Raw genomic sequence first — 26,972 nt, forward strand, 5'->3', positions numbered from 1 at the left:
TAAGGTCTTCACTGAGAGTGACTCTCTCTTACCTTCTTATAACCCCTCAAAATAAGAGATAATCTATGACCAACAGTATCCATTGAAGAAAATGAAAGTGTTTGTCTGAGGAAACATTTCTAAAATTCAAGCACAATAATCTGGTTTCCAGTGTAAAAATGGAGCTATCCTAAGGCTTTTATCATGTGACATTTAAAACATTGACATTCATGAATTAATCAGCCATACCTGGGTTTAAGATAGGGTTTAACACATGTTCACATTGAAAACCAAACAATATTGTAAAAGAATACTGGTGGTAACCAGGTGAGAAAAATCTATTTGCTTCTTGGAATAAAAATTAACACATAATTTCATTGCTTAATTTTGACTGTTCTCCTCCAAGAGGTTTTTGTAGTCCTCGCTCCGTGCTGGGAACAGGCGAGCAATAAATAAACGCTTCGTGTTGACAGTGAATTTCTTTTCACATCCAGAGAAAAATTTTTCCTTATTTTCTCCATAATTATGCTACATTCTGGATACATTTGTCCTACCCTCTTGCCTGAAGAATGAAATATCGCATTCCAAAGACAAGGAATCCAAAGATACTTGATTTGAAAGTGAAAAAAGGTCAAGGTATTCTTCCTGGACCAGAGAACGAATTCTGTGGGATCACAGAAATAACTCTTCAGACTCACTCAATGCCGTGGTACTAGTTTTCTCACAATGCAGCCAGTTCTAAGAAGGTTAAATTAAGATAGTCTCCCAACAGCGACTCAAGCCAACTTTGAAACACATTTTTCCAAGACCCAGATGGGGTTTGGATGAGGTCAGAGCCCGGGAGCGGGACTTCCTTCTCACCTCCTTTCCTCCAGCTCAGCCCCATCTGCTGCCTGAGGATGAAGCTTGTAAGGGCTTTAAATTACATGGCAGTGTGACTGAGCCACTACTCTCCCTGGTCTCCACCCCAATCATCAGGACAGATTTAACAAGATGAAGTAAGAGAGAAACCACAGGCTCCTGTTCCAAGAATGCCGGCTTGAGCCACACCATCCCATCTCTGCTCTCTGCCCGGGTTTAGATCTCCTCCTGAAATGGACTCCGTCTTCTGGAAAGCACCCCGTGGGACAGGACCCAGCCAAGCATCTCTCCGCAAGGGGGCAAAGCCAACTTAAGTGCTTCCGTTTTCTACTTGGCTTCTTCAAATACTACTGGCCCCATCCACTTCAAGAGATGTAAGAATTTAATTTTCCTCTCCCAGCTTCCCACACAGAGGATATATTTAGGAAGCTAAATATTCTACAGTTGCTGAGCAGATTTTTTATTTATTCCTTGAATCTCAGTGTTATCTTTATTGGGGGAGGGGCAGGGGAAGGTACCTGGTTCAAATTTACGTTGCATTTTAATGTCCCAAAATTAACATATAATTTGTTAAAAAACAAATGGAAAAACATAGGACTAATTGCAATATTGGAAAACCCTGTTATATTAGAATTTAAAATATTTTTAAAGTTTTTTTCTTAATTTATTTTTGAGGGACAGAGCAAGTGTGTTCAAGGAGGAAAGGAGCAGAGAGAGAGGGAGACACAGAATCCCAAGCAGGCTCCAGGCTCTGAGCCGTCAGCACAGAGCCTGATACGGGCTAGAACTCACAGACTGAGCCAAAGTCGGACACTTAACCGACTGAGCCACCCAAGCACCCCTAAAATATTTTAAGGATTGACATTTCTATAATATCTACATTATAGTCAGAGTCAACGCTAGTAATTTTACTGCCTATCTTATATAACATTGAAATGAAGGCTATTTAAGTCATGTTTATTAATGTAAGCAATATTCAAGAGAGAGGTAACTCAAGAGTGTCTCAGACTTTTCCAACAAGGCATCTTGTTAGACGACTACTGGGCTTCACAAAAAAGAAAAAAAAAAGTACACCTACCACTGTAAAGCTCCAAGGTATGTGTGTATATTTTCTGTGTGGTCACAGCAGCCAACAGACAACCATACCATACTTTCCAACATGTGTATGAGAAAATGCAGACATTTTCAGTGTTTTCTATGGGATTATTTCTTAATTGCATTTCCAGATGGATGTTCAAGACCGGTGTAGCAGAATCCTGGAATGCTAAGACTTCTCCGTTTTCTCTCACTGTCTTTCCGAAGATATCAAGCAATACACTGATGCAAGACCCAAAGGAAATTTCTGAAGAGACTACTCGGATAACAAGATCTTACGGCACACAACTGAAGCTAGGAAATTGTTTATTTGTGGAGGTGACATCAGTTTCTGGACTCACCAGACTCTGTCTGAGAAAAAGCAAGTTCAGTGTGTACCACAGAGACACCTGTCACTGTCTTCTCAGATTAGATGGGAGGACTTTAGGAGGATTGAAGCTATTGCTCAATTTGACTTAAAAAAAAAAAAAGTCATATTGTTTTCCAAGTACCTTAGCTTAATGGAAAAGAGAGAGCATCAGAACCTCTAAACCTAACTCAAAAATCCAAAGAGATGTTTCTCTTAACATGTTATACATATAAAGATAAATTGCTAATTCTTAAATATATCATCCAAAAAACAATTTCACCAGAGAAGAAGATTAACATTAAGTGAGCAATAATTTTGCCAAGCACTGTGTTATATCTACTCATTCTCACATTTTTTTTTTCAACGTTTATTTATTTTTGGGACAGAGAGAGACAGAGCATGAACGGGGGAGGGGCAGAGAGAGAGGGAGACACAGAATCGGAAACAGGCTCCAGGCTCTGAGCCATCAGCCCAGAGCCTGACGCGGGGCTCGAACACACGGACCGCGAGATCGTGACCTGGCTGAAGTCAGACGCTTAACCGACTGCGCCACCCAGGCGCCCCTCATGCTCACATTTAATTCCCACAATAACAATGTAAGATCGATACCGCTGTCTCCACCTTGCAGTTTTCTTCACCTCAGAAAAGTGAGGTTTAGAGAGAGTAAATAATATCAATCACGAAACTGGTAGGTGTAGAGCTGAGATCCAAATTCAGGCCAACCCAATGCCAATACCCATGCTCCAGACATTGTGAGTCCCATTAGGAAGTTGTTACAACGTACTGGTTAACATGTTCCCTGCCCGATTATAAAAGCATATTTTCATTCCAGTGTACTTAAGACCATATTGCAGCTTAGCTTTGGATCATCTATAGGTCAAACGACGATCTCCGAAGCATAAGAACGTGGTTAAACTTTAAGACAAATATGGTGCTGACTCACACCATCCTTCAGGATAAAGAAGGAGGTCAGGCATTATCTCCTTTCCAAATAGAAGGCAACCGAGGCCTAAAGAAAAGTAGTGATTTTTCATTCATTCTTAGAAGTGGACTTTCTTGGGGCGCCTGGGTGGCGCAGTCGGTTAAGCGTCCGACTTCAGCCAGGTCATGATCTCACGGTCCGTGAGTTCGAGCCCCGCGTCGGGCTCTGGGCTGATGGCTCAGAGCCTGGAGCCTGTTTCCGATTCTGTGTCTCCCTCTCTCTCTGCCCCTCCCCCGTTCATGCTCTGTCTCTCTCTGTCCCAAAAATAAATAAACGTTGAAAAAAAAAATAAATAAAAAAAATAAAAAAAATAAAAAGAAGTGGACTTTCTTTGGACTGGCTGTGCTACATCAGCTATGCCCAAATACTGCCTCTACTAGGCATAGAGAATTTAGAAACCAAGTTCCAGGAAAGGAATCTGCATAAAATAGAATCAACCTACCCATTGCCCCCCGGGCTGAGGCTGAAGGCCCACAAATGAACATTATAAAGAGATGTTCATTTTAACACCTACCTAACCCCAAAGTCTCTTGCCCAACATTTTGCATTAATAGAGACATCAAGAGAAATGTTTGTCACTGCTATTCTTGCACAGGGCTTTTTTTGGCTTCTGTGAAAATAGAAGCCACACGAATTACATGCTCAAACATGTCCACATTCTTGGCAAAGCAACAGAAAAATCTAGGGGGTCAAACTGGTGATAGAGTATCTACCAAATAGATACTTTATAGCTCCATTTTATAAACAACACAAGAATGTGTAATGGATATCAGAAAGTCAGAACAGGTTTTGCAAGGTTCTATAACCACACTATGGCAACCTTGCAAACCAGAACAAAAAACCTCTACCTATCAAAGTAATTTAAACAGTCCGTAGGTTTCACAAAAGGTGCAAGGGAAAGAAGGCTACCTAGACTCAGAATCTGAGATCTAGTCAGAAATAGAAAATTCATTTAGACCAAAATTTGACCTCAGGTTTCTCATCTCTAAAGTGGAGACATAATAGCTCACACAATCCTGGCAAGGCTCAGATGAGATTATTTGCGGGGAAGCATCACTGGCCTAGTGATGCTCGACATGCATGGCGGGATTTAAATCTGAGGCTCTGCAGAGAGCAGGGCCGGCAATAATCACCTGGCATCATTTAGTTTTCATTTGGCAAGTTTTGAAGGCTCCTGGAGAGATAATCAAGAGTCAGTTTATCCTCAAGCAAATAGTGACAACCACAAGGCACTTCATATGCCTTTGTAACCTAACTTTATTCTACCGTAGAGGACTATGATGGTCGGTAAAATTCCAAGAGCCATTACCATGTGATGAAAGCACGTGACACTGACTGTGAAGTCGGCCTGCTCTGCAGAATGGATTGTGCCTTTTGTACATAAAGCATTTTCATTGCTTTCAACACAGAGACTTCCTGCTGCGGAATGGCTTAAATTTATATGCCTAGGCTAAGCATGGAGAGAAGAATCTGCTTTAAGAGTGATTTCCTGCGTGAGCTTTCCCCTCTCCAGTCTCACTGTCTTATATTTTCGTCACTCATGCACTGGAGACAGAATAAATGTAGCAGGCAACAGCCCCAGACAGAGGTGACCCTAACCAAATGGCTTGAAAACCGGCAAATGTTTATAACAAACTCAGTCATACCCTTTACCCAACAAACAAGCACTTACTTAAATGATTTTAGGTATAAAGCTAAGAATATTCCCTCCGTTCATGAAGGCTTAAATAATACCATATTTTAAGGGTTGGGATGGGGCGGGGGGGGGGGGAATCAAAACCCAGGAGCCAGAAAGCAGCCTCTCACCTGCTTAACTTCATCAATGAACATGAAATAGTCTCATTGGACTAAGATAATTAAATAGACTGAATTTCTAATATGTGTCAAATGGAATTAAAACCATAAAATCCAAATGGATGTTGCAAGGCTTTAACAGAAAAACTGTCCGGAGAATTGCCAAGGGTGCTATGAATCCTGTGAAGAATGATCCGCGAGCCAGGGAAGATCATTAATGTTCCCAAAGGGGGAAAAAAAATTTTTGTCAATACAAAAAAGGAGAATTAATGATCCGTAGTTTGATGGAGGAACCAGAACCTGAATATGCTTTTACCGTTTTATTTCCAAAACATGTTTATTCATTTTTATGTAACTCCCATGATAATAAAATAGCTTTGAGGTGACAGTAAAATGAAGTAGGAAAAAAAAAACCAACTAGGACTTGGGGGGAAAAAATCTAGTTATTATCTTACAATCCCAACCATCCCACCAGCAGCACAAACACAGCCCTCCTGTGAGGACAGAATGGAAGCAAGGGATGTGTGTGGGGGGGGAAATGCCAGACAGAAACAGAGAGCTGAGTTGTTTGCCCTGGTGAAAAGAAGTGATATTGGGGGATATGGTTAGATATCAGGAACCAGGAGAGCTGGGTTAGAGACCCTGCATGGGGGGCGGGGGGGTGCAGAAGGAGGAGACAAGATGGCTGATACCTGCGAGGAAATTTTAGAGACAGTAGAGACAATCTTCAGGAATCTCTGTATACCTGATACTGTTCTGTGGAGTGGGCTCTCTGCCGGAGCACCGTGACAATGCCCAGGACTGTGGCAGAGGTAAGAATGAGGACTCCTCACACCTAGTCACACCTGAGTCGTGCTGGCTTGTTTTTTCAGAGATCACTCCGGTACTGGAGGACCAGCTCTTCCTTTCTGATGTGGCTACTTCCGGGTTTTTAACTCAGGGCCCTGGGACTGAGATAAGAACCGGAGCCAACGGAAAAGACTTTCGGTTGGGTTTGCATGACGGCTCTTCCCACCTCTGTCGAGGGCTGTGCAGGACCAGGGCTCCCAAACGCAAATGACTTCAGGATGCCAGTCACACCCGCGAATGGGAAAAGCTGCTGGGTGTTAAGAGAAGGGGGAACATCACACCTGGGGGTAAATGGGCGTGGCAGACCCCTCCTAAAGGCGTTCAAAATCAATACTTAGAGAAAAACAAGTAAGAGATGAAGCAAATGTCTACGTGCAGGATTCAAGACCCCTATTAGGTTTGTCTAGATGTAACTGCAAAGTGAGGCACTCAAGAGAACATTTGACCCAAGGCCAGTATCCAAACATTTCAGGCAGACAGCCATCTTTGCCTGGCATCACCATATGTCATCTAAAGAAAATTGAAGTGTTACAAATTAATTCCCTTCAAATAATTCTGGTGTATTAAAATGGGATCCCTTTGATAGATCATCCATAAACTATGCACACGAAATATTTTTTCCATGATCAAACCAGACAGTTTTCAGAATGTTTAACTTAAAACAATTATATTTTATTAAAAGTTGTCGGGGCACCTGGGTGGCTCAGTCCGTTAAGCGTCTGACTTCGGCTCAGGTCATGATCTCACAGTTCCTGAGCCCTGCATCAGACTCTGTGCTGACAGCTCAGAACCTGGAGCCTGCTTCAGGTTCTGTGTCTCCCTCTCTCTCTGTCCCTCGCCTGCTTGCACTCTGTCTCTCTCCGTGTCACAAGAATGAATAAATGTTAAAGAAAAAATTTTTTAAAAAGGTTGTCAGAAGAGTGGAGAAGGGTTGGGGTGGAGGAGACAAAGGAAGGTTATTCTGAAGTCTTCCCCACTCCCCTGCCCCATAACAAGTAACATCTGCACAGTTTACTACTAAATCACCAATTCGAAATGGGTCATCACTGCAATGGCACAGGGACATCCTCAGCAAAGGAGAGTAGGTACAAGCCCTGTTCCCAGGCTCCAGAACTCCTTAAGCTCTTTAGAAGCTTGCTTTCACTGATATTTCACTTAGACTTTGGAGCTCTAGAAATGCAAAGCTTCATGACTTGAAAGCTCCCCGCTCTGTCTCTAAGTCAGTCTTTTCTCAATTACGCCATTTGTCCATTCACTATAATTTGTGAAAGTAAGGAGGAAAAAAGAAAGACTCTGGAAATATCCTTACCTGTAGCTGCTGGTCTAATTCTGGAAAGACCAGAGGAATGGAGTCTTCAGGAGGTGTATCATCTAAAACATAAAAATAAAATCATTCTTCACTATAGAGCTCTTTCTCTCATGGGTGATGTTCTGCTCTTACTGTCTTTAGACTCGTGTGATGTATATTTTCATCACTTCCGGTGGGGACAGATAGAGGACAGAAGACAATTTTGCTCACCTTTGGTACAAACAGAAGTACGGAGAGCATAGTTGGCCTGACCAACATTTTGCAAACAGATACCAGAATCCTCAAATGTTCAGTCTGGTAGCTCTACAATTAAGAAGTATTGTTTGTCCTTCAGTATTCTCATGTTGGCCAAAGCCAGATTACATGGTATGCCGGAAAGTGCTTTAACAAGGTGCTAATGAGGCGACCAAGACAACCTCAATGAGACAGAAGAACGTGTTAGTGAAAAACAGAAGTTCTTCTGTGAGGTGGCAAGCTTTGATGTCTTTACCACAAGCCACCACCACCAGGCAGTTAAGCAGAGCCTCGTTCTGGGTTACAGTTGATAACAGGCGGCAACCCCGTCAGAGCGTTTTTTCTCAATACACCAGGTGGTGGCCCCCATCTGAGGCCCAGATCACTGCCTGGATGTGGGAGAGCGTGAGCGAAGAGAGCCATGGCCGCTCTGTCCTCAGCTGCCTTAAACTGACTGTCTGACAATAGGCAGATGTTGCCGGATCAAAAGATGGTCTCAGAAGCATCAGAGGAAACCTGAGAGGAGTTTGGCCTCAAATAATCAAATCAGCCCCAAATCTCCTCAAGGACACACTGCTGACCCTGCCGTGCCACCTGAGGACAGTCCCTTGTCAGCAGGACCTCATGTCTCCAGGCAGACTCTGGCTCTGTGGGGCCATTCATTTCCCATCCCCTCCATGTTGACAACACCTATCCCAGGGCAGCTGACTATGAGAATAAAATGAAACATAGACTAAGAATAGTTTAAAAATCAGGGCACCTGGGTGGCTCAGTCAGTTAAGTGTCCGACTTCAGCTCAGATCATGATTTCACAGTTTGTGAGTTGGAGCCCCGCATCAGGCTCTGTGCTGACAGCTCAGAGCCTGGAGCCTGCTTCGGATTCTGTCTCTCTCTCTCTCTCTCTCTCTCTCTCTGCCCCTCCCCCTCTCATGCTCTTCCTCTCTCTCTCTCAAAAATAAACATTAAAAAGAATAGTTTAAAAGCCAAATCTGTTTTAAATTATAACAAAGAAAGGAAATATCATGGCTTTTATAACCAAATTTGTTTATAAAAATGTGACGTTCTATTTGTTATTTTGGTTTTCTTTTTTCAATGTTTCTTTTGTGGGGGAGGGAAGGGCAGAGAGAGAGGGAGAGAAAGAATCCCAAGAAGGCTCCGAGCTATCAGCACAGAGCCCGACGCGGGGCTTGAACTCATGAACTGCGAGATCATAACCTGAGGTGATATCAAGAGTCAGACGCTTAACCGACTGAGCCACCCAGGTGTCCCAAAATGTGATGTTCTGTTTGAACAAGAGCAAGTGATATGGGCCATACCCAATGCAGAAACAAGTCTTCTCTCCCTACTCTCTGATAACATAGTCCAGAGCAAAATGAAGCTCCTGGCTTCCAGGCATTACAGTTCTTTGAAGGCATCAAAGAGAATTACCAGAAAGATAATTCAAACAAGGACAGTATTTGCCTCTGCCAACACCTCAAGGGTCACAGCAGTTAACAGCCTCTGGTATATTTTAGTCAAGCGTAGTATAATAATACTCCCATTTAACACTATTCAGCTTCCCAGAGGAAGTAGAAATGGAGAAATGCTCCCAAGACCCTTGCTGCAGCCTAGAGGATTGAATCAAGAGGACACCCAATCCTCAGGACCTTTTGAGTACTCTCTTCCTACTCAGAATGACTTCTGACAAATACTGTGGCTTTTTAAATACACCCCTTCATCTGAAAAGCATTGGACAAAAGACAGAAATATTCACTTGTTGCTATGGATCCTTTACAGGTAGCCTTCATTATAAAACCTATAGTTTCTAAAATTGATTTTGGTCTAAAGTTCACTTAAATTTACTTCAATAAAATATCAATAACCCAGACCCAGACATCTTGATTATGTCAGTGCATTGAGTTCAAGGCCAGGGCAATTTGGCACAGGTCAATGGGAACATATTATACTTTGGCATCTAATAATCATAGATGAACAGGCACTCGTTAGAAGGAGAAACCACTTCTATAAAGTACCAGAATAGACAGTGCCTTCTAGAATTCCAAAAGACAGCCAGGAATGGAGCTCAAGGCTTCTTGGGATTTAATCCACCTTCCTCCATGTGAAGTCACACTCCTTCCTGCTCAATCATAAAAAAGAAGAAAGCTATTCAATTGCTTTACTATGGTCAAGTAAATAGCAAATACTGGTCTGACCCAGAATTAATAAAATGTATTATAGAAATCTATGTCATTATCTATAGTTAAACCATGGCGCTTCTATGTAACCATGCTGATAATTTTGCAGATAACGTTTCAGACTGGATTTCTTGAGTTTGAAAACAAAGTCTAATTAATTGGTATAGAAACATGTAATGGACGTCGTAACGATGAGCAGAATAAAAATAAGACTTTTGTTAAACAACGGGTTCAAATTGGATTAATTCAAGCAGGAAATGGCAACGGAAATAAGAAAACCAAAGACAGATGTAAGGAGACAACCAAGTCTGAAAGTCGGTCCTGTATTCCACTGCCTGATGCCATCTGGTTTAGCTAGCACCCTTGCAGCCAGAAATTTCAGGGCTTGTGAAGCTGCTTGCATAGCTGCCCTGAGTTGATGCGTGGTGTGTTTACTTTCAAACAGTGGCTGCCTTCTTTGACTGGTTTTAAAAATAGGCAAATATTCTAAAAGCAGAATGATGAATCACAGGATTGGGCCAAAAGGAAAGAAGGAAAATGACTCAGGCAGACTAGTAGCACAGCTGTTCCACAAACATTTGGCCAAATCGTTGTAAAACATTTTGACAGTGATATTGGATCAGAGTTCCTGAGAGCAGTTAAGTTTGTTTTGACGATTCCAGAAGAACAAAGTAGATGGTGCAGTAGGTATGCAAGAGACCCTCTCTCTGGCAAGTTTGGCTTGTGTTTTTGTTTTTTGGTTTTTTTTTAAAGGAAAGCAGTTTACTAGTCATGCTTATAATGTGACAAAATCAAAATGCAAGTATACGTTTATTAAAATATATTTGTTTACCAAATAGTGATTGAATGCTTGTTATGGGCGGGGCAGCAACTAAGGCTGTATGCTAAATTGGCAAATCATTTTATCATAATCTTTAACGTGTTATTATTTAAAAAAATAACTCATTTTCAAAATGCCACAGTGGGCTTAATGGACGAAGTAAAATGTATCCTAAGGAATTTTGAAAGAATAAAATATAAGGGAAGGAATCTAAAGGGATTTTTTTTTGATAAGCAGATGTTCACTGCCTGTTTTGCAAACACAATGAGACTAAGTCAATGGAACTTAAGATAGAACTTTCTTACTGGTATTCCAACCATTATGACATGCCATAGTACATTTTATTATGGGCTCGCCTCAGCATCTATAGAACAGCTGTTGAGTTGCCTTTGAGGTTATTCTGTTTCAGATTTCCTTAAGTTGTCCGCTCTGTGTTTCTCCATGAGTAAGATACATGGGACCAAGTGGGACTGTAAGTCCAGATCCTCACTGTTATTTAGCAATGAGAGGCCATGGGGTCAGAGTTTTTGGAGAACGGGGCTAAGCTATCATGTGCTCCAGGACTCAGTGTAGAGCAAAGGATAAGGGCCCCAACAAAAGAAAGGAGTCTCCTAAGATTAAGGGGTGACTCACAGCCTGGGGCTCTTCTCTATACTACTCTGCTTTTCTTCACTTTCTGGTCCATGGGCTCCCAGACTTTTGTACTTCATGCAACAGTGAGATGTTCCTCAAAACATTTGGAATCGCGCCTTAGAGTGTCCACCTTTTTATTCGGCGAGTGAAGATGAGTCAAAATAACTACCTATCATTAGCTTCTCTTTATGACAGAGAGAACATATTAGTCCCCAAATCTGAAGACAAAAATGATCGTAGAAGAGTGTCCATTATATTGGATAAATTTAGCTTTAGAGACAAAAGCAAACACACACCAAAACACTTCATGCCATGTCCTTATTTCTTTTGTTTTACATCAGAGAAGTGAAAACTTCGTCAAACCAGACCAGGTTTACAAAGCAGCATTTGAGAACCACTGTTCCAGGCAAAATCTTGACTGGACTTTGGAATCAGTTACCTCCCCCCCCCCTCCCCCTCACTGTGCTCTCCATCCTGGGCATAATTGGAGGCAGATCCTTGGTAGGAAGAGTCTAGATTTCCACACAGAGGAGACCTCCGGACAGAGATAAGCCACCCTCAGAGGACACTTCCAAGCCCCACTCTGCTCCCCAACCAGAAACCCAAGAGTCAGCCTTGTCCAGAATCCATTCCATCTGACTGCATTCTCTGCAGTCAGAGCCGGCTCCATGGGCATGTGTCTGTGCAGACACACAGAGCCCTTCCCTCTGGTGGACCCTGCTCCTGGTTTAATGTTCTATCCATAATACTTGAAATTCTTAATCATTTTTGAACAAGTAGCCCTGCACTTTTTGCACTATGTCTCTGCAAATTGTGTAGCTATCCTGCCCGTGAGTGTCCTGGAGATTATCCTTCAGGAACAAACGCACACTTAAGAGGCAAATGAGTTTGGGCAATGGGTACATGTGCCAAGGCTCATGCAAAAATTTTCCTGGAACCATTTGCCTGGGAAGGCTCCTAACCACTAAAGGCAAAGAGGGTCAATACAAGCCTCTGTAGGGGTCAAGTCAGCCACCTTTTGATATGAACAACCCACATAATCTCTTTGAGACGTAGTTTCTTCTCTGTAAAATGGGCATGATATTCCCTGACTCAAAAACTTGTTATTAGTAAAGGAATGCACATGTCAATTCATTTAGCCTGAAGCCTGACACCTAGGAAATAATCAGTAATGATAATAAATGCTTAATAAAACTGGGTTCACTTTCTCCGTTCCTTTCACCATAAACCCAACCAAAGGGGTAATGGGGGACAAGGCACCTGTATGTGAATATGTGCATATGTGTATGATGGTGGGCATTGAAGGTATTGTTCCTCATCTGAATAATACAGACAGTAGGCAGAGTGAGAATCATTGCTTCTGATTACTTAGTTATCCCCATGCCAGCTAAGAGAGATTTCCCTAGTGCAGCCACAACCTCATGTCTCATGGGTTTTCCTTCTTCATTTAACTCAGAATTTAAGAAATGTTTCTCTTTTACTTCCCCATCAAAGCAAACACTTTCTATATGAAATATCAGTAAAAAAAATTAGGCATGAAAGTTCCTTAAGTACTTTCATTTTAAATCTAAATCGAGATTCGTATTTTATTTTTAGAAATAAGTGATATAAGGCTGCCAACTCGCATTACTAATGTATCAAAAAACTTTTTTTAAAAAAGCCTGTATACCTTGGTTCTTGTTAGAGAACCACATTATTTTGAGACATCTCAAAAGCTTTTTGAAACTTTGCTTCCTGCTTGTTAAACATTAGAGATGTGAGGGGCGCCTGGGCGGCTCAGTCAGTTAGGCATCCGACTTTGGCTCGGGTCATGATCTCGTGGTCCATGAGTTCGAGCCCCGCGTTGGGCTCTGTGCTGACAGCTCAGAGCCTGGAGCCTGTTTCAGATTCTGTGTCTCCCTCTCTCTTTGAAACTTCCCCTATTCATGCTCTGTCTCTCTCTGTCTCAAAAATGAATACACATTAAAAAAAAAAACATTAGATATGTGAAAATTTAATACACATTAGATTTTTCAGGACCCATAAAATTAAAAGTACAGATATGGATATGGATGCAGGCAGTGATTTGGTATGATATCTAGCAGATTGCCAATGCTTTATAATTAATAGTAATTGTCATATCGTCTCAACCAGTACCTGTAATAATGAGGCAAACAAGATCACACATCAAATAGCCTGAATGATATTTCCCCACACAGAGAGATCTGATTCAGCTTAAAGACAGGTTTTATGTTTCTTAGAAACATTCACCTAGCCACTATTATTGTAGCTCTTATCAATTTATTCTTTTATAAGAATATTTTTACTTATTTAGCTTATAAGAAACATTTGCTTCAAAAAGAATATGTTGGAAGTATATTCAGCACACCACCAAATAAAACTTAACTCAACTTTTCTTCTTTCCCACTCTATAAAAGCAAATCAGAACTAACCTTTCTCCATCATTTCCTATGACTACTGAGGAAGTTCTTTGCTTTCAGAAACAATCATGCTTGTCTCTCATTACATGGACCCTGCCTCCAAATGGGTAATAAAGGAAAAACAGCCCCAAGGGCCTGTCTTTGAATCCCTTCCTACTGTTTATTAACTGCTTGATTTGAGGCAAGTTACTTAGCCTCCCTTTGCCAATCAATGGTCCACATCTGTAAAATGGGTCGAATAGCATCTCCCCAGAGTTGTTGCCAGTCTAAATTGATGAGATGATACAAGTAGAAGCATCTACGTACTCAATAAACACTGACTTCCCTTCTGGCCTTTGTGGCCTCAAGGGACAGATACCAACCAGTAAATCCAACTGTACCTCAAAGAACCTTCATCGGATATCAGAATAACAAACTCAAAATGATTACAGATACTGTATTGTTGACTTTATAGTATTTGATGATTAAGTTTCTACCGTGGTTCTCAGCTCTGTGCTTTGTAAAAGATGTAAATACAGGCGACCCCCACTGCCACCAACCTATGAGGGATTTTCAACTGCTCTTTGTCGCGGCGTGTGGAGGCAGCTTTGGAGGTCGGGTCAGAGTCGGGAACGGTGACTTGAAAGAGCTCAAAAAGTCTCTCCCAGCCACTATTTCCCCAAAGGCCATCCTCACCTCATTGGCTGGCAAAACTCCAGGGGGATTCCATGCCCTTATTTCTTTTGTTTCACATCAAGACAAGTGAAAACTTCATCAAAGCCAGACCAGGTCTGCAAAGCGGCATTTGAGAACCACTGTTTCAGGCAACATCTTGACTGGACTTTGGAATCAATTACCTCCCCCTCCCACTGTGCTGTCCATGCTGGGCATAACTGGAGGCAAATCCTTGACTTCCTACCAACTCCCCTGTGGAGATGACAAAACAACGACAACAACAACAACAACAACAACAACAAGAACAGCAGCAACACCGTGAGAGAGATTGTTTTTAAAAAGTTAACCTCAATATTCATTTAATGCTTAGTGTGAATGAGGTTTTCCCAAGTCTTTCCATTGAACAAGGACTGAGAGCAGGGAGCAAAGAGAATACGGGAAACATTAGGGCCCGGAGGAGGGAGAGGGAAATACTACCCAAAGGTATCACATATAGAAAAAGTTGAAGGAAAGCAACAATGACAACAGACACTTCCCTGCCTCACAATTTTGCTGAGAACCAATTGTGCACGTGCACACTAGACAGTCACACGGTTAAATTAGATGCATTGGAGCTATTTCAGCAGCTCCATACAAACACCCTGATATGCGAGAATAGTGTTACTTAAAAGAGACACCAACAGGATGGGCCTTGTGTTTTTTCAACTAAATGTCATCTGATTAATTTATATCCAGATAGGAAAACTTCTGATACCTTGAAAGAATTATTTAGTTTTTATTTTTTTTAATTTTTTTTTTTTTTTTGAGAGAGGGAGAGAGACAAAGAGACAGACTGTGAGAGGGGGAAGGAGAGAGAGAGGGGGAGACACAGAATCTGAAGCAGGTTCCAGGCTCTGTTGTTGTCAGCACAGAGCCTGACGTGCGGCTCAAACTCACAGACCGCTGGAACCCATGACCTCAGCCAAAGTCGGATGCTTTAACCAACTGAGCCACCCAGGTGCCTCACTTGAAAGAATTTTTTAAAAACAAAATGTTGAAAGCTACCATCTTGGGCTGATACTAGTCTCCTTTGCGCTTTCTAAATAAAAAATAATGACAACAACAAAAAGAACCCCAAAGTCAAGGTCTAAATCCATGCTTGAGTGTACCAGATTTCATAGCTTGACTGAAATAAAGAAAACTCTCAAGTAATGAGCATGAAATCCTCATGTCAGTCCAACTCTAAATTCTCTCCAATTGGAGAAGGGCCAGTGACTCTCTAATAACCCAAGAGATGGGATTCATGTTTCTCTTCTGCATATTTTCTATTGGGAAAACTAACTCCACGAATGTCCCAATTTAGAAAGTTAACTCTTTGGAATTCCCAGTTGGGAAGTAATGTCAATCAGATCATTAGTTTATTAAAGACACTCACTGATGCCTCCAAGATTATGGTTAGCTAAGTGTTAATCAACAAAGGGTTCTGATGATAAGCTAGAAGAGGTGATTGTATTTTAAAGGGTTTTGTTCCCCTAAAAACTTGCTTCCTTTATTTAAGCTCCTGGAGGTCCAGGGTTTATTTGGATTGTTGTGCCTCATTCTGCTATCAATAAACAATGATAAACTCCCCATCTACCAGGGCCAGTCTGTCACCAAGTCCTTTTTTTTTTTTTAAAGCAATTGTAGAATTTCTTGGAATTAAGCTTTACCAGTATCCCGTCCTTTAGCAATTTCTTGCTACATAGCATAAGACTGGTTTAAGCAAGATCATGCACACTTTGTTAGAGATAGAAAAATTTACATTTATAACCCTTTCTTCCTTTCCAATCAAGTACTGGATGCAACTTATCCAAAAGGAGATGGATTAATAAATTGCTTCTAGCCCACCAAGGGCAATGGAGTATTGTTTAAAGGATATCAGTGTCAAAGAGACCTTGGTTTGAGTCCCAGCTCCACCATTTTCTTTTTTTTTTTTTAATTTTCTAATTTTATTTAAATCCAGGTTAATTAACATACAGTGTAATAATGATTTCAGGAGAATTTAGTGATTCATCACTTACATATAACACCCAGTGCTCATCCAACAAGTGCCTTCTTTAATGCCCATCACCCATTTAGCCCATTCCCCACCCAACACCCCTCCAGCAGCCCTCAGGTTGTTCTCTGTATCTAAGAGTCTTTTATGGTTTGCCTCCCTCTCTCACCAAGTCCTTTCAACGCTTCCTTCATAGTGTTCTCTGAATTCAGTCATCTCATTCTGGTATCTGATCCAGGTACCCAGTCTCTGTACCATTATAAAAAGCTTCATCCATTTTTTCATCTCTACATATTCCAGACTATGCCACCAATGGAACATTTACCATTTTTATCCTATCACTCCCTTGCTCAAGAACTTTTGACACTTGATTGTTTCTGATCAAATGCAAACTGTGTTGTTGAACTTTCAGGATTATATTGTCAACTTTAATCTATGGCTATGTAAACAGATATTCAATGTAAGGCTCAAAGCAGGGTTCATTTAAATGGTATGCTACTCTCCCTCCATTCAGACTTCTGCTCCAGTTGACAAGAATTTTACTATTCCTTGAATATATCATGCTCTTCCTGACTCTTAGGTTTTGCTCAGCTTTTCTGTTTGGCAGGAAAAAGAAGAATTGCTAAAAGTTGTGTCGCCCCCATTTTTTTATACCTGGTACCCAGAAATGTTACACTGCTTTTCAATACCCTACCCATCTTCAAGACCTGGCAGACTATCACATCTCCCAAGAAGCTGTTCTCATCTGCTCTTGGTGACACGGATTTTTCCCCAAATCTCTTTGCCTTATGAAACCTATAGGAAGGATCATGCAACACTCCTCTTTTGCACATCTCACCCACCTTTGGAAGGTTGCTGGAAGCACAGAAACTAAGTTCAGCTCATTGATAAAAGGAGAGGCAGGGATACCCACAATCCACCAATTGGATAACTAGTCCCTAAATAATCTCAGGTCATTTATGCTATAAACCCTACCTTGACATTAAGTAGATGTGGGAGATATAGGTAGGACATAAAATTGCTTAAGTGGTTTATATTTTCCTTAATACTCCAGAATCAATTATCATAGATACAAGAACCAGTTGAGTACATAATTTGTATCAAGCACTATGCTAAATGTTTTACCTATATAGTGTTATTTAATTCTTACAATAAATGTGTGAATTATCACTATATACCCCTTGTGGGAAACTGAAGTTCAGCAAAATTGAGTGACTTCACCAAGATCAAAGAAATAGTGATGGAGACGGGTCTAGAAACCACATCTTCCTGACTCCAAAGCCTTAGCCTGGAGTCCAAAGACTCCAGAGGTTAAGGACAAACCTCTACACCAAGACATCTCAGAAAAATGCAAAATATACAAAAACATGCAAGAAGTTTAATGTAACTTAATATAACTGTATTAGGCACCCAAGAATGAATAAATTAATATTAACAGGCAAAGATGTCTCTTTTCTCATGGACTCTGCATACCCCTCAGCAATAAATCCATGAATATGGAGATGCTTCCCAAAATTCCACCTTAGCTCCCCCATTTACAATGGAAGTCTAGGATGTTTTCCTTTATTTCCCCCTAAATGTGTGGTCTAGAATGCACTGGAATTCAAAAGGCATGCACAGAGTGTGTGACGGCAAGTGTTACTCACTGTGACACTCCACATGCTCCTTCTTCAAGAATTCAGAGGGAGTGTCTCCAAATATCTGCAAAGCATCTTTCTGTACACTCACAAGTTCATGTGCATGCAAAAATACAGATTCCTGGGCCTCCATCTGTACCTACTGCATAAATGCGAATATACAGGACTAGGGCCTGGGAACATGTATTTTTGATGAGGGCTCTCAGATGATTATTCTGAGAAAAGCTGAGAAACACAGAAACCCATTCCTGCCCTGGATTCTCTAGTTGGATGCCTTTTTAGAGATACGAGGACACATAGATCATAAGGGGAAAAAAATTTTAATTTTAGCAATTTCTTTATAAATCTTCCTAAGCATCTTTTTGTGGCACTACTGGAAATAAATGACAACCCCTTTTTGAAGCTACCATCTCAAAAAAAAAAACCATGAATTTCAAAAGTGGGCATTCCTGGGACATTTGAAAGACTGGAACAGATCAATCTAAATTGACTGATACAAAACATGCAAGAGCTCCCAGTCAGGGGCCAATAAAGGATGATGGCAAATTAATTACAAGCTGTATGTCTTGTACTTCAAGGAAGAGTCTATTCACGCGGCCCAAATATCAAGATCCACCTCTCCATGGCTCTTTTCTGTACATAAATTAAATTCTGTTAAAATAAAGATGAGGAAATGGTACATTTATTTGTCTCGTCCAAAATTATGATACAATAATATTGCTTGGACTAAACAAGTTTATACACTAAAACTTTCTTTGTAAGGCTGTTGGCTATAATAAGACTTGTTCTGGGACACAGTCACAGGGAAGAAAATTATACTTCTTTCTCCCTGGATTTGGAGGTCTTGAGAGCTAGCCACTCAAGCATAAACTATTCCTCAAAATCTTGCACTTATGAAATGCATAAAAGCAGGAGGGACTTTTCTTTTCCTTTTCAGAGAAGTGATATAACATAGAGTTCAGATTCATAAATCTAGAGACCTGAGTTTAAATCAGAACTCTGTTACCTACTAACAGTGTGGTCTCTGGACCTCAAGTTCTCTTTCTGTAAATTGGCAATTCTAATGCCTACATTGCATGGTTATTTTTTTTTTAAGATTTATTTATTTATTTGAGGAATAAATAAATAAATAAATCTCTATACCAAAAGTGGGGCTCGAACTCATAACCCCCAGATCAAGAGTCTTGTGCTCTACTGATTCAGCCAGCCAGCCACCCCTGTGTTGCATGGTTATTTTATATTTTTTTAATGTTTTTATTTATTTTTGAAGGAGAGAGAGAGAGACAGAGCATCAGCAGGGGAGGAGCAGAGAGAGGGAGACACAGAATTCAAAGCAGGCACCAGGCTCTAAGCTGTCAGCACAGAGCCCGATGCAGGGCTCAAACTCACAAACTGTGAGATCATGACCTGAGCCAAAGTCGGACACTCAACTGACTGAGCCACCCAAGCGCCCCTGTTGCATGGTTATTTTAAAGATTTGAAATAATACATGTGAATGCCTAATACAAAAGAGGAATGCAATTAATGTTAACTATCATTTCTTTGTTGGGATAGAGTGGTTTGCCTATTGGGAGAATTTCCCTTTACCCCTGGGCTTGAAGGCAACCCCTGAGTGGAGATATAGGACAACAGCAGACCATGGGAAGAGGGTCGAAAGAACAGATGATGAAGAGTCAAGGCTTCACTTCTCCTTACTCTGGAACATATCCTCCACGGGGGGCTGCACAGTCCAGGAAAATGGAGCCACATATGTCCTACCACCATAATTACTTGATAGAGTAACTGGCTGTGTAATGTCAGACTTCAGAGAGCCCAGATCCTTACTTTGCATTCTTTTAGGGATAAACTTGGTCGTTTCCAATTATTACGTTTTAAAATACTACTCCTACAGTGGCACTGTAGGAAGAAGAATAGATGATTGACTGATTGATTGATTGATTGATTGATTGATTAACAGAATCAGCCCTCAAAAGACCCAAGGTATAAATGCTAATGTTGTTTGAGCACATGATTACATGATTTTAACAGATAACAGACTGAGAGAGAAGGCTTACGCCAGTGAAAGAGATCCAAGCATTCCCTTCCTCACGTCTGTGACCTCACACCACCTGAGGTCTCCATGATAGGTGGTGTAATTCAGTATGTGTGTTAAGAGGCCACTGAGGGGAGCCATGACAAAGGGCTCTAAGTATGGCAGCCTCACCTCAGACCTTACTGTTTCGAGAGGGTCTGTCTCACCTGTCCCATTCATCCCTCTGGCTGAAATCTGTTGATTCAGCCGGAAGTGGGGGAGCACCAGTGGGAAACCAGCATTTGGAACTTGGGCTCCAGGAAATGCTGCTGGAACCAGGACAGTGATATTTTTATATTACCTAACCAACTGCCAGCACTTCTATAAATGTTTCCTCACACAGTTTCAACAATGACATACGTTGGAATCGTTAGAAGTGGTTATAGCTCCATGTATTTGATAATAAAAGAAAGTGGGGAAAGTAAAAAGGAAAAAGGAATGTGCTAAAACAACCAGAGGATTGGAAATGCGGGAAGCATCACCAGAGGCATTTCTGGAGGCCACACTTGAACAAGACATGATGAAAAATCACACGCCCCATCATTAGGTCATGCCAGGCATGCATGTTTAAACACCCTTTGTGGAACAGGAAAAGATGATGGTTAAGAGGTGACCCTTTCCCTGGGGGCAGAGCGTACCTGAGGCATTATCGAGGCTGAAGGCGATGCGTACTGGCTTATCTGCAGGTACCCTGGCTGTGCTGATCATGTGGGCACCTGAGCCTTGGCCTTCCCCTGGGTCTTCCAGCTGTAAGGACAAAAGAGAGCCGTTGTCATTTACCCAAGTCGTCCTTCAAATATTCAGAGGACCTTGGAAAGTTAGTAAGCATTACTGTCTTATTTTGAAGATACTCCTAGTCCCTAGCTTTCCTCCCCTGCATGGAAAGTATTTACCTGTCCCATGTAAAATTCTTTTTCTGGCTTATAGAAGAATTGTTTTGGAAATACACACCTAGAATAAAATATACAAGATAGAGCAAAATCTCCACCCACCTCGTTTTTTAGTATCCCTTCACACTGACCGGTCCAACCCTAGCCCTTCAAGGTCTGATATAATGTTTTATTTTGATTGAGGGAGATGAAGAAGTCCTAAGAGGGCATCAGACAGCTTCATATTAGATTAGCTTTTCACACTCAAATGCCTAAATTGGACCTGAATTACTGAGTGGTAAAGAATGAGTATCACAGAACCATTTCAAGAACACCAAGACTATTTTTAAATATCTTACAGTTATACTATGAACATTATGGGCTTTGAATATCTAATTAACTACATGTAAATATATGAAACACTTCTCAGATTGTACATCTTAACAACGTATGATACAAGCAAAAGACAGAACTTAAAAACATTCTATTGATGTACGTGTTAAATTATCATTTAATTAATAAAGATAGAATGAATGGGAAAACATCCTACAGATGAGTTAGGATGGGCAAAAATACATGAATATTTCCTTGGTATAATAATAGAACTTAGCACAAATACATTTTAACCAAGATATTTGATAATTTTTGTTCAATGGGACTAAGGAAAAGATATTGTTATACATATATCTTCATTATTTGAATACATATGTGCAACTTTTCTATTTTTAATCATGCTTCCCTAAACTCTCTGCTTTCCTTGTCATGTAAGCAGTACATGAGTACCGAGTGATATTTTAAGGAAAAAACTGAGTGATATTTTAAGGAAAACGTCTCTAAAAATGGCAAAATATAAATCATCTCTTCTGCCATCCTGAGCGAGCTTCTGGGAAATGTTTACCAGGACATTTTCTCATAGCAAGGTTTCTGACTCTTTCCCATAACTTTTCTATATCTAAAAATAGTGTCTAGGACAGTGAATTTTGTTTTTACGCTTATTTATAGAGCAGACACGAATGCATATGTATATTTATATACGCACACACGTATATTTAGACATACATACATATGGAATCATCCTACCCCGTACATGGAAAGAGAACAAGCTTATATTAAACACCTAGTACAGCTTTGGAGAAAAACCCACAGCTGTTTATCACCCAGTTAGAATGATATTCGGCCCATTCATTTAAAACTACAAATAGCAGTGAACCATAAAGCACTCCGAGTCATGTCGTTTTAAGTTAGAAAAGAGTAATCACGTGAAACATTCAACGTAAGAAAAGGGTAATATGAAATTGCTGTTACTTGACTCAGGATTTGTTTTATCTTAGCTCTGACATACATTTCTGTGTAGTCTCCTCTGCTTAGAATCAACCATCTTGTTAGCCACCTGTTCCTAGGGAATAGAACAGACTGTCTCAAATTTGACAAAACAAACAATAAAAAGCCCCTTCAAGTTGCAGCTAAAAGAAAAAGCCTTATTGTTATGCACTATACCGTCACCAACCCATTTTATCCTAGCATCTAGGGATGAAAAGCACACCTCTTTTGGCTACATTTCCCAACGCTTTCCTGCACCAAGAAACCGAGCACAAAAGGTGAAAATTTGCCTCCAGGTTTCTCGTGCCGGGCAATGAAATTGATAAACACAGCTCATTAGAGCCCCTCCCCTCCACACAACCAAGAACATCTGTCTGCCTCAGGAAGGATGACAACAGCCAAGTGGGGTAGATTTTGAGTTCCCCACGGTGTCGGCCAGGAGAGCCCCTAAAGCAACTTGCCTTTTCATCACACCGCCTGGGGAGATGGACCACTGATTCCTCCTCTCGGCTGTAACAGAGCTTTGGTTCAGTGGCCGGTGCCCCGAGCATTTAGTTCGGTTTTCACACCTGTTGCCTTACCTCACTTAGTTGAGTGTCTGCACTTGTGTAATCCAGGGCCAGCCGCTGCCTTGGCCAGTCGTTGCCTTTGTGGAGTGAAGACCTAGTAAGAGGGCAGGCTGCACCTGCTGCATAGCAACCACTGACAATCTGAGGAGCAGTGACAGCTGTCAGGGCAGCTCACTGCTACCTGCTCTCCCCCAGACCCCCGCGTCCCACGGGCCTCCTGTTCCGCTTCCCTCCACAACCCCTCTCTCCTTTCCTTGCCTCTCCAACAGCCAGGATGTTGTCATGCTTCTAGAAAAAGCAAGTGCAAAAGAAAACCCTCCTCCTGTCAGAGGCATTGATAAACAGCAAGTTGTGGAGAGTCCAAATGTTTTAATTCATTAGTCCTGGCAAACCTAAAATACAAACAGACTTGCTTCACAAGACAGGAATGTCTTCAGCGTGACCCAATCGGTGTCTGTGTCTATTCCAGCAAACTGGCAAAGATAGCATGACTCCAGTCAGCAAAAATGTCGGCAGCTCCAATCAGCTCAGCAAGACCCAGCCAACTTGGACAGACCGCAAGCTAACTCTCTGATGATAGCAGCAACGATCCCGGTTAAGAACGTGAGGTTTGAGATGGAGCCACTGATGGGCTTGATGACTTGATCCCATCTACAAGTGCACTTGACCGCCAAACCAGTCAATGGGGAGAAGGAATGGAGCATTAGAACTGTTCAACCTTTTTAATAGCTAATAAACCTGAAGGTCAGTAGTACTTTGAGAGAGTTGGGTGGTGATGTTGAGGTTAAACAATTAAAGAATAATAAGTATTAAGAGGATGCAAAGACAAGCCATAGATGGGAAGAACAGCCTTTGCAAAATAAGTACCAGAAAAAGAACTAGTATCCAAAATATAAGAAGACCTCTTTAAACAATAGGAAAATAAACCCAATGTAAAAAATGGGCAAAAGATCTGAGCAGACACCTCACCAAAGATGGCAAATAAGCAAATGAGAAGCTGCTGAGCACCATATATTATTGGAGAATTACAAATTAAAACAACTGTGAGTTACCACTGCACACATATTAGAATGGTCAAAACCAAAACACTGACAACACCCAGTACTGACAAGGATGCAAAATGGCTCAGCCACTTTGGAAGACAATTTGGCAGTTTCTTACAAAACTAAATGAACTCTTACCATATGATCCAGTAATCACACTCCTTGGTATTTACCTAAAGTCGCTGAAAACTTCCATCCACACAAAAACTTAACACCCGCGTATCTACGGCAGCTTTATTCATAATTGCCAGAGCTTGGAGGAAACAACACGTCCTTTGGAAAGTACAAACTGTGGTACATCCAGACAGTAGAATGTTATTCAGTGATAAAAAGAAATGATCACTTAAAACAAAAAGACATGGGAAAAAAACCTTACATGTACATTACATTTTTTAATGTTTATTTATTTTTTTTAAATGTTTATTTGTTTTTGAGACAGACAGAGACAGAGCATGAATGGGGGAGGGGCAGAGAGAGGGGGAAACACAGAATCCGAAGCAGACTTCAGGCTCTGAGCCGTCAGCACAGAGCCTGATGCGGGGCTCGAACTCATGGACTGTGAGATCATGACCTGAGCCGAAGTTGGACGCTTAACTGACTGAGCCACCCAGGCGCCCCTATTTATTTATTTTTGAGAGAAAGAGAAAGCATGAGCAGGAAAGGGCAGAGAGAGAGGGAGACAGAGAATCCCAAGCAGGCTCTGTGCTGTTAGCACAGAGCCCGACCCGGGGCTGGAACTCACGAACTGTGAGATTGTGACCTGAGCTGAAATCAAGAGACAGATGTTCAAACTACTGAGCCCCTCAGGTGCCTCTTAAGCATATATTATTAAGTAAAAGAAGCCAATTTGAAAAGGCTACAGACTGCCTGATTCCAACAATGAGACATTCTGGAAAAGGCAAAATTAGGAAGACAGTAAAAAAGGTCTGTAGATGCCAGAGATTCAGGAGAGAAGCAGAGAGGGTCAAACAGGTGGGATGTTTAAGGCAGCGAAACTGTTCTGAATGATACTATCATGGTGAATACAGGTCAGTATACATTTGTCAGAATCCACAAAATTTACAACACCCAGAGTGAACCCTAACCTAAACTATGGACTTTCGTTAATAATATATATATTGGCTCAATGATTGTGACAAAGGTACCACACTAAGGCAAGATGCTGATACTCGGGGAAATAAACAGGGAAGAAGCATTGGGAGGGCATATGGGAATTCTGCTTTGAAATTTTTCTTTCCTGGAAACCTGAAGCTGCTCAAAGAAGGTTAAATAACTAAGACTTAGCAGTTTCCCTTGATCTCATGAATAAAAGGCTAATTTGTTAGGATATTCGCAGCAATAAATGGCACAGATTCAGATGATTAGAGCATTCACCTGTAAACCTATTTGCATTTCGCAACTGCAGACCTTTTCAGGAATTATTACTGTTTTGCTGTTATTTTATGGTTAATATCACTTTCCATAATGCATTCTAATTTATCAAGAGATCTTATCCACTACCTTATCTTTATCTTCCCTGTAATCCTGTAACACAATCGTGGTCAATATTGTCATCCCTATAGGTGAGCAAACTGAGACTCAGACAATCTAAGTAGCAGGCTTAAGGGGTAAATGATACGTATGGAATAAAGAACCCAGATCGTATCTGGGTTTTCGAATTGGAGGTTCATGCTATTTCCACTACACCAGATGCACTCCGTATGAAATATCCAAACTGAATTAGTTCATTAACAATGTCTGACTCTCAACTTCTGCCTCGGAGAAGACAGAAGTGAAACTTTCTTCAATGGTCTGGCATCCAGATTCATCTGACACCAGCCATATTTATCACCACACCCCAAGGAAATCCAAGTTGTTCATTCTATCTGTGATGATAGGGAAGGGGGTACCACATCATCACTGGATCCCAAATCAACCGCTAAGTGCCCCTAGAGAAAACCTGGTGGTGACATCAACATTTCCAAGGGAATCAGCAACAGGAATCATCTGGGTTCCAGTGAAATTGATCCATCAGAATGGGAAGACCCCAAATGAGGTGGCACCTGCCTCCTCTGCCTCGGCCATCAAAACTCTGGAACCACCCAGAGACAAAAAGGGACAGTTACACATTAAATACAATGAAACCATCATCTTTTTTTTTTCGTCCTGGAACTATCATCTTTGATGATATTTTCAGAAGCACCTGACGGATGCAGCATAGGCCTTTGTGCAGAGAATTCTCCAGCATCAGTTAAAGCAATCCTGGGGACTTCCCAGTGTGTGGGCTTCAGTGTCGATGGCTCCGTCCTCATAACATCAAAGATGGTATCAGCAGTGGTCTGGTGGACGCCCAGTTGGCAAAGAGCTGTAAAGAAAAGGATTTTATTAAAGGATAATTTCACAGCAACAAGAAAGCAACAAAAAGAATAAATCCAAATAATCTAAATGTGCTCTGTCCAAGTTTCATCATATAAATTCAAGGTTTTAAACAGCAATTAATATTCACTAGCTCTTCTGTTCCCATAGGAGCGACAGTGTATTTCTTGGCTCTTTATGTAAACACTTCCAAGAGAGAACAAATCTGAAACCCAAGTGAAATCCCTTCCCACAACTGTAACCCAAAATAACTACATGGTATTTTAAGAGTTCAATAGAATTGTACTAATTCAATCAAAAAAGGATTGTGAGTACACATCAAAATATTAGCAGATTAACAGTATGTCTCTGGGTAGAAGCAATATGTATAATCTTTATTTTCTTCTTCTCAGCAATAAATGTATTTTGTTGTTATGTGAAAATTTATTCCTTTAAGTGTATTTCTTTTGAGACAGTGCACAAGCAACAGCAGAGGAAGGGGCAGAGAAAGCCAAGCAGGCTCCGCGCTGTCAGCATAAGCCTGACGGGGGGCTTAATTTCACTAACTGAACCCTGAGATCGTGACCTGAACAAAAATCAAGAGTCCCATGATTAACTGACTGAGCCACCCAGGTGCCCCATGAGAAGTTATTTTTAACAGCATTCAAGGAGCTTTTCAAATAATGAAACCTAGACTTATTTCTGAATTATGGTGTATAATATGCACAGAGGCTCATGGTGTAGACCTTGTCACAATTACTGTGGTCTGAATTTCTTGATAAAATTCAATAAGCTTTTGAGGAAGATTGATTGATTGATTGATTGTAATCGTTACACCCAATGTGGGGCTCAAACTCATGACCCCAAAATTGAATTCCATGGTCTTCCAATTGAGCCAGCCAGGCATCCCTCATTTGAGGAAGATTTAATATGTTCTAGGCTAGCATTTCCCAAATTTTCCT

General features: G+C 41.1%; 1 protein-coding gene across 3 annotated transcripts in view; it reads right to left on the reverse strand.

Annotated features, from left to right (window-relative positions):
• The window catches only part of MAP3K7CL (MAP3K7 C-terminal like), a 39,463-nt gene extending 16,584 nt beyond the window's left edge, over positions 1–22,879 (reverse strand). The window contains exons 1-4 of one of the 3 annotated variants that reach the window (XM_040484092.1): positions 22,646–22,879; positions 22,087–22,140; positions 20,514–20,622; positions 7,219–7,280 (exon numbers count right to left, since the gene is read on the reverse strand). In XM_040484092.1, coding sequence (XP_040340026.1) covers positions 7,219–7,280; positions 20,514–20,622; positions 22,087–22,122 — 207 coding nt within the window. In that variant the 5' untranslated portion in view covers positions 22,123–22,140; positions 22,646–22,879. Of the gene's footprint in view, positions 1–7,218; positions 7,281–7,428; positions 7,690–20,513; positions 20,623–22,086; positions 22,141–22,645 lie in introns of those variants that run through there. The other 2 variants (XM_040484093.1, XM_040484094.1) reach the window with 2 other exon arrangements.
• Positions 22,880–26,972: the final 4,093 nt, after the last annotated feature.

This window comes from Herpailurus yagouaroundi, unplaced genomic scaffold, assembly GCF_014898765.1.
Source record: "Herpailurus yagouaroundi ecotype Mexico unplaced genomic scaffold, PumYag 162, whole genome shotgun sequence".
Lineage (NCBI taxonomy): Eukaryota > Metazoa > Chordata > Mammalia > Carnivora > Felidae > Herpailurus > Herpailurus yagouaroundi.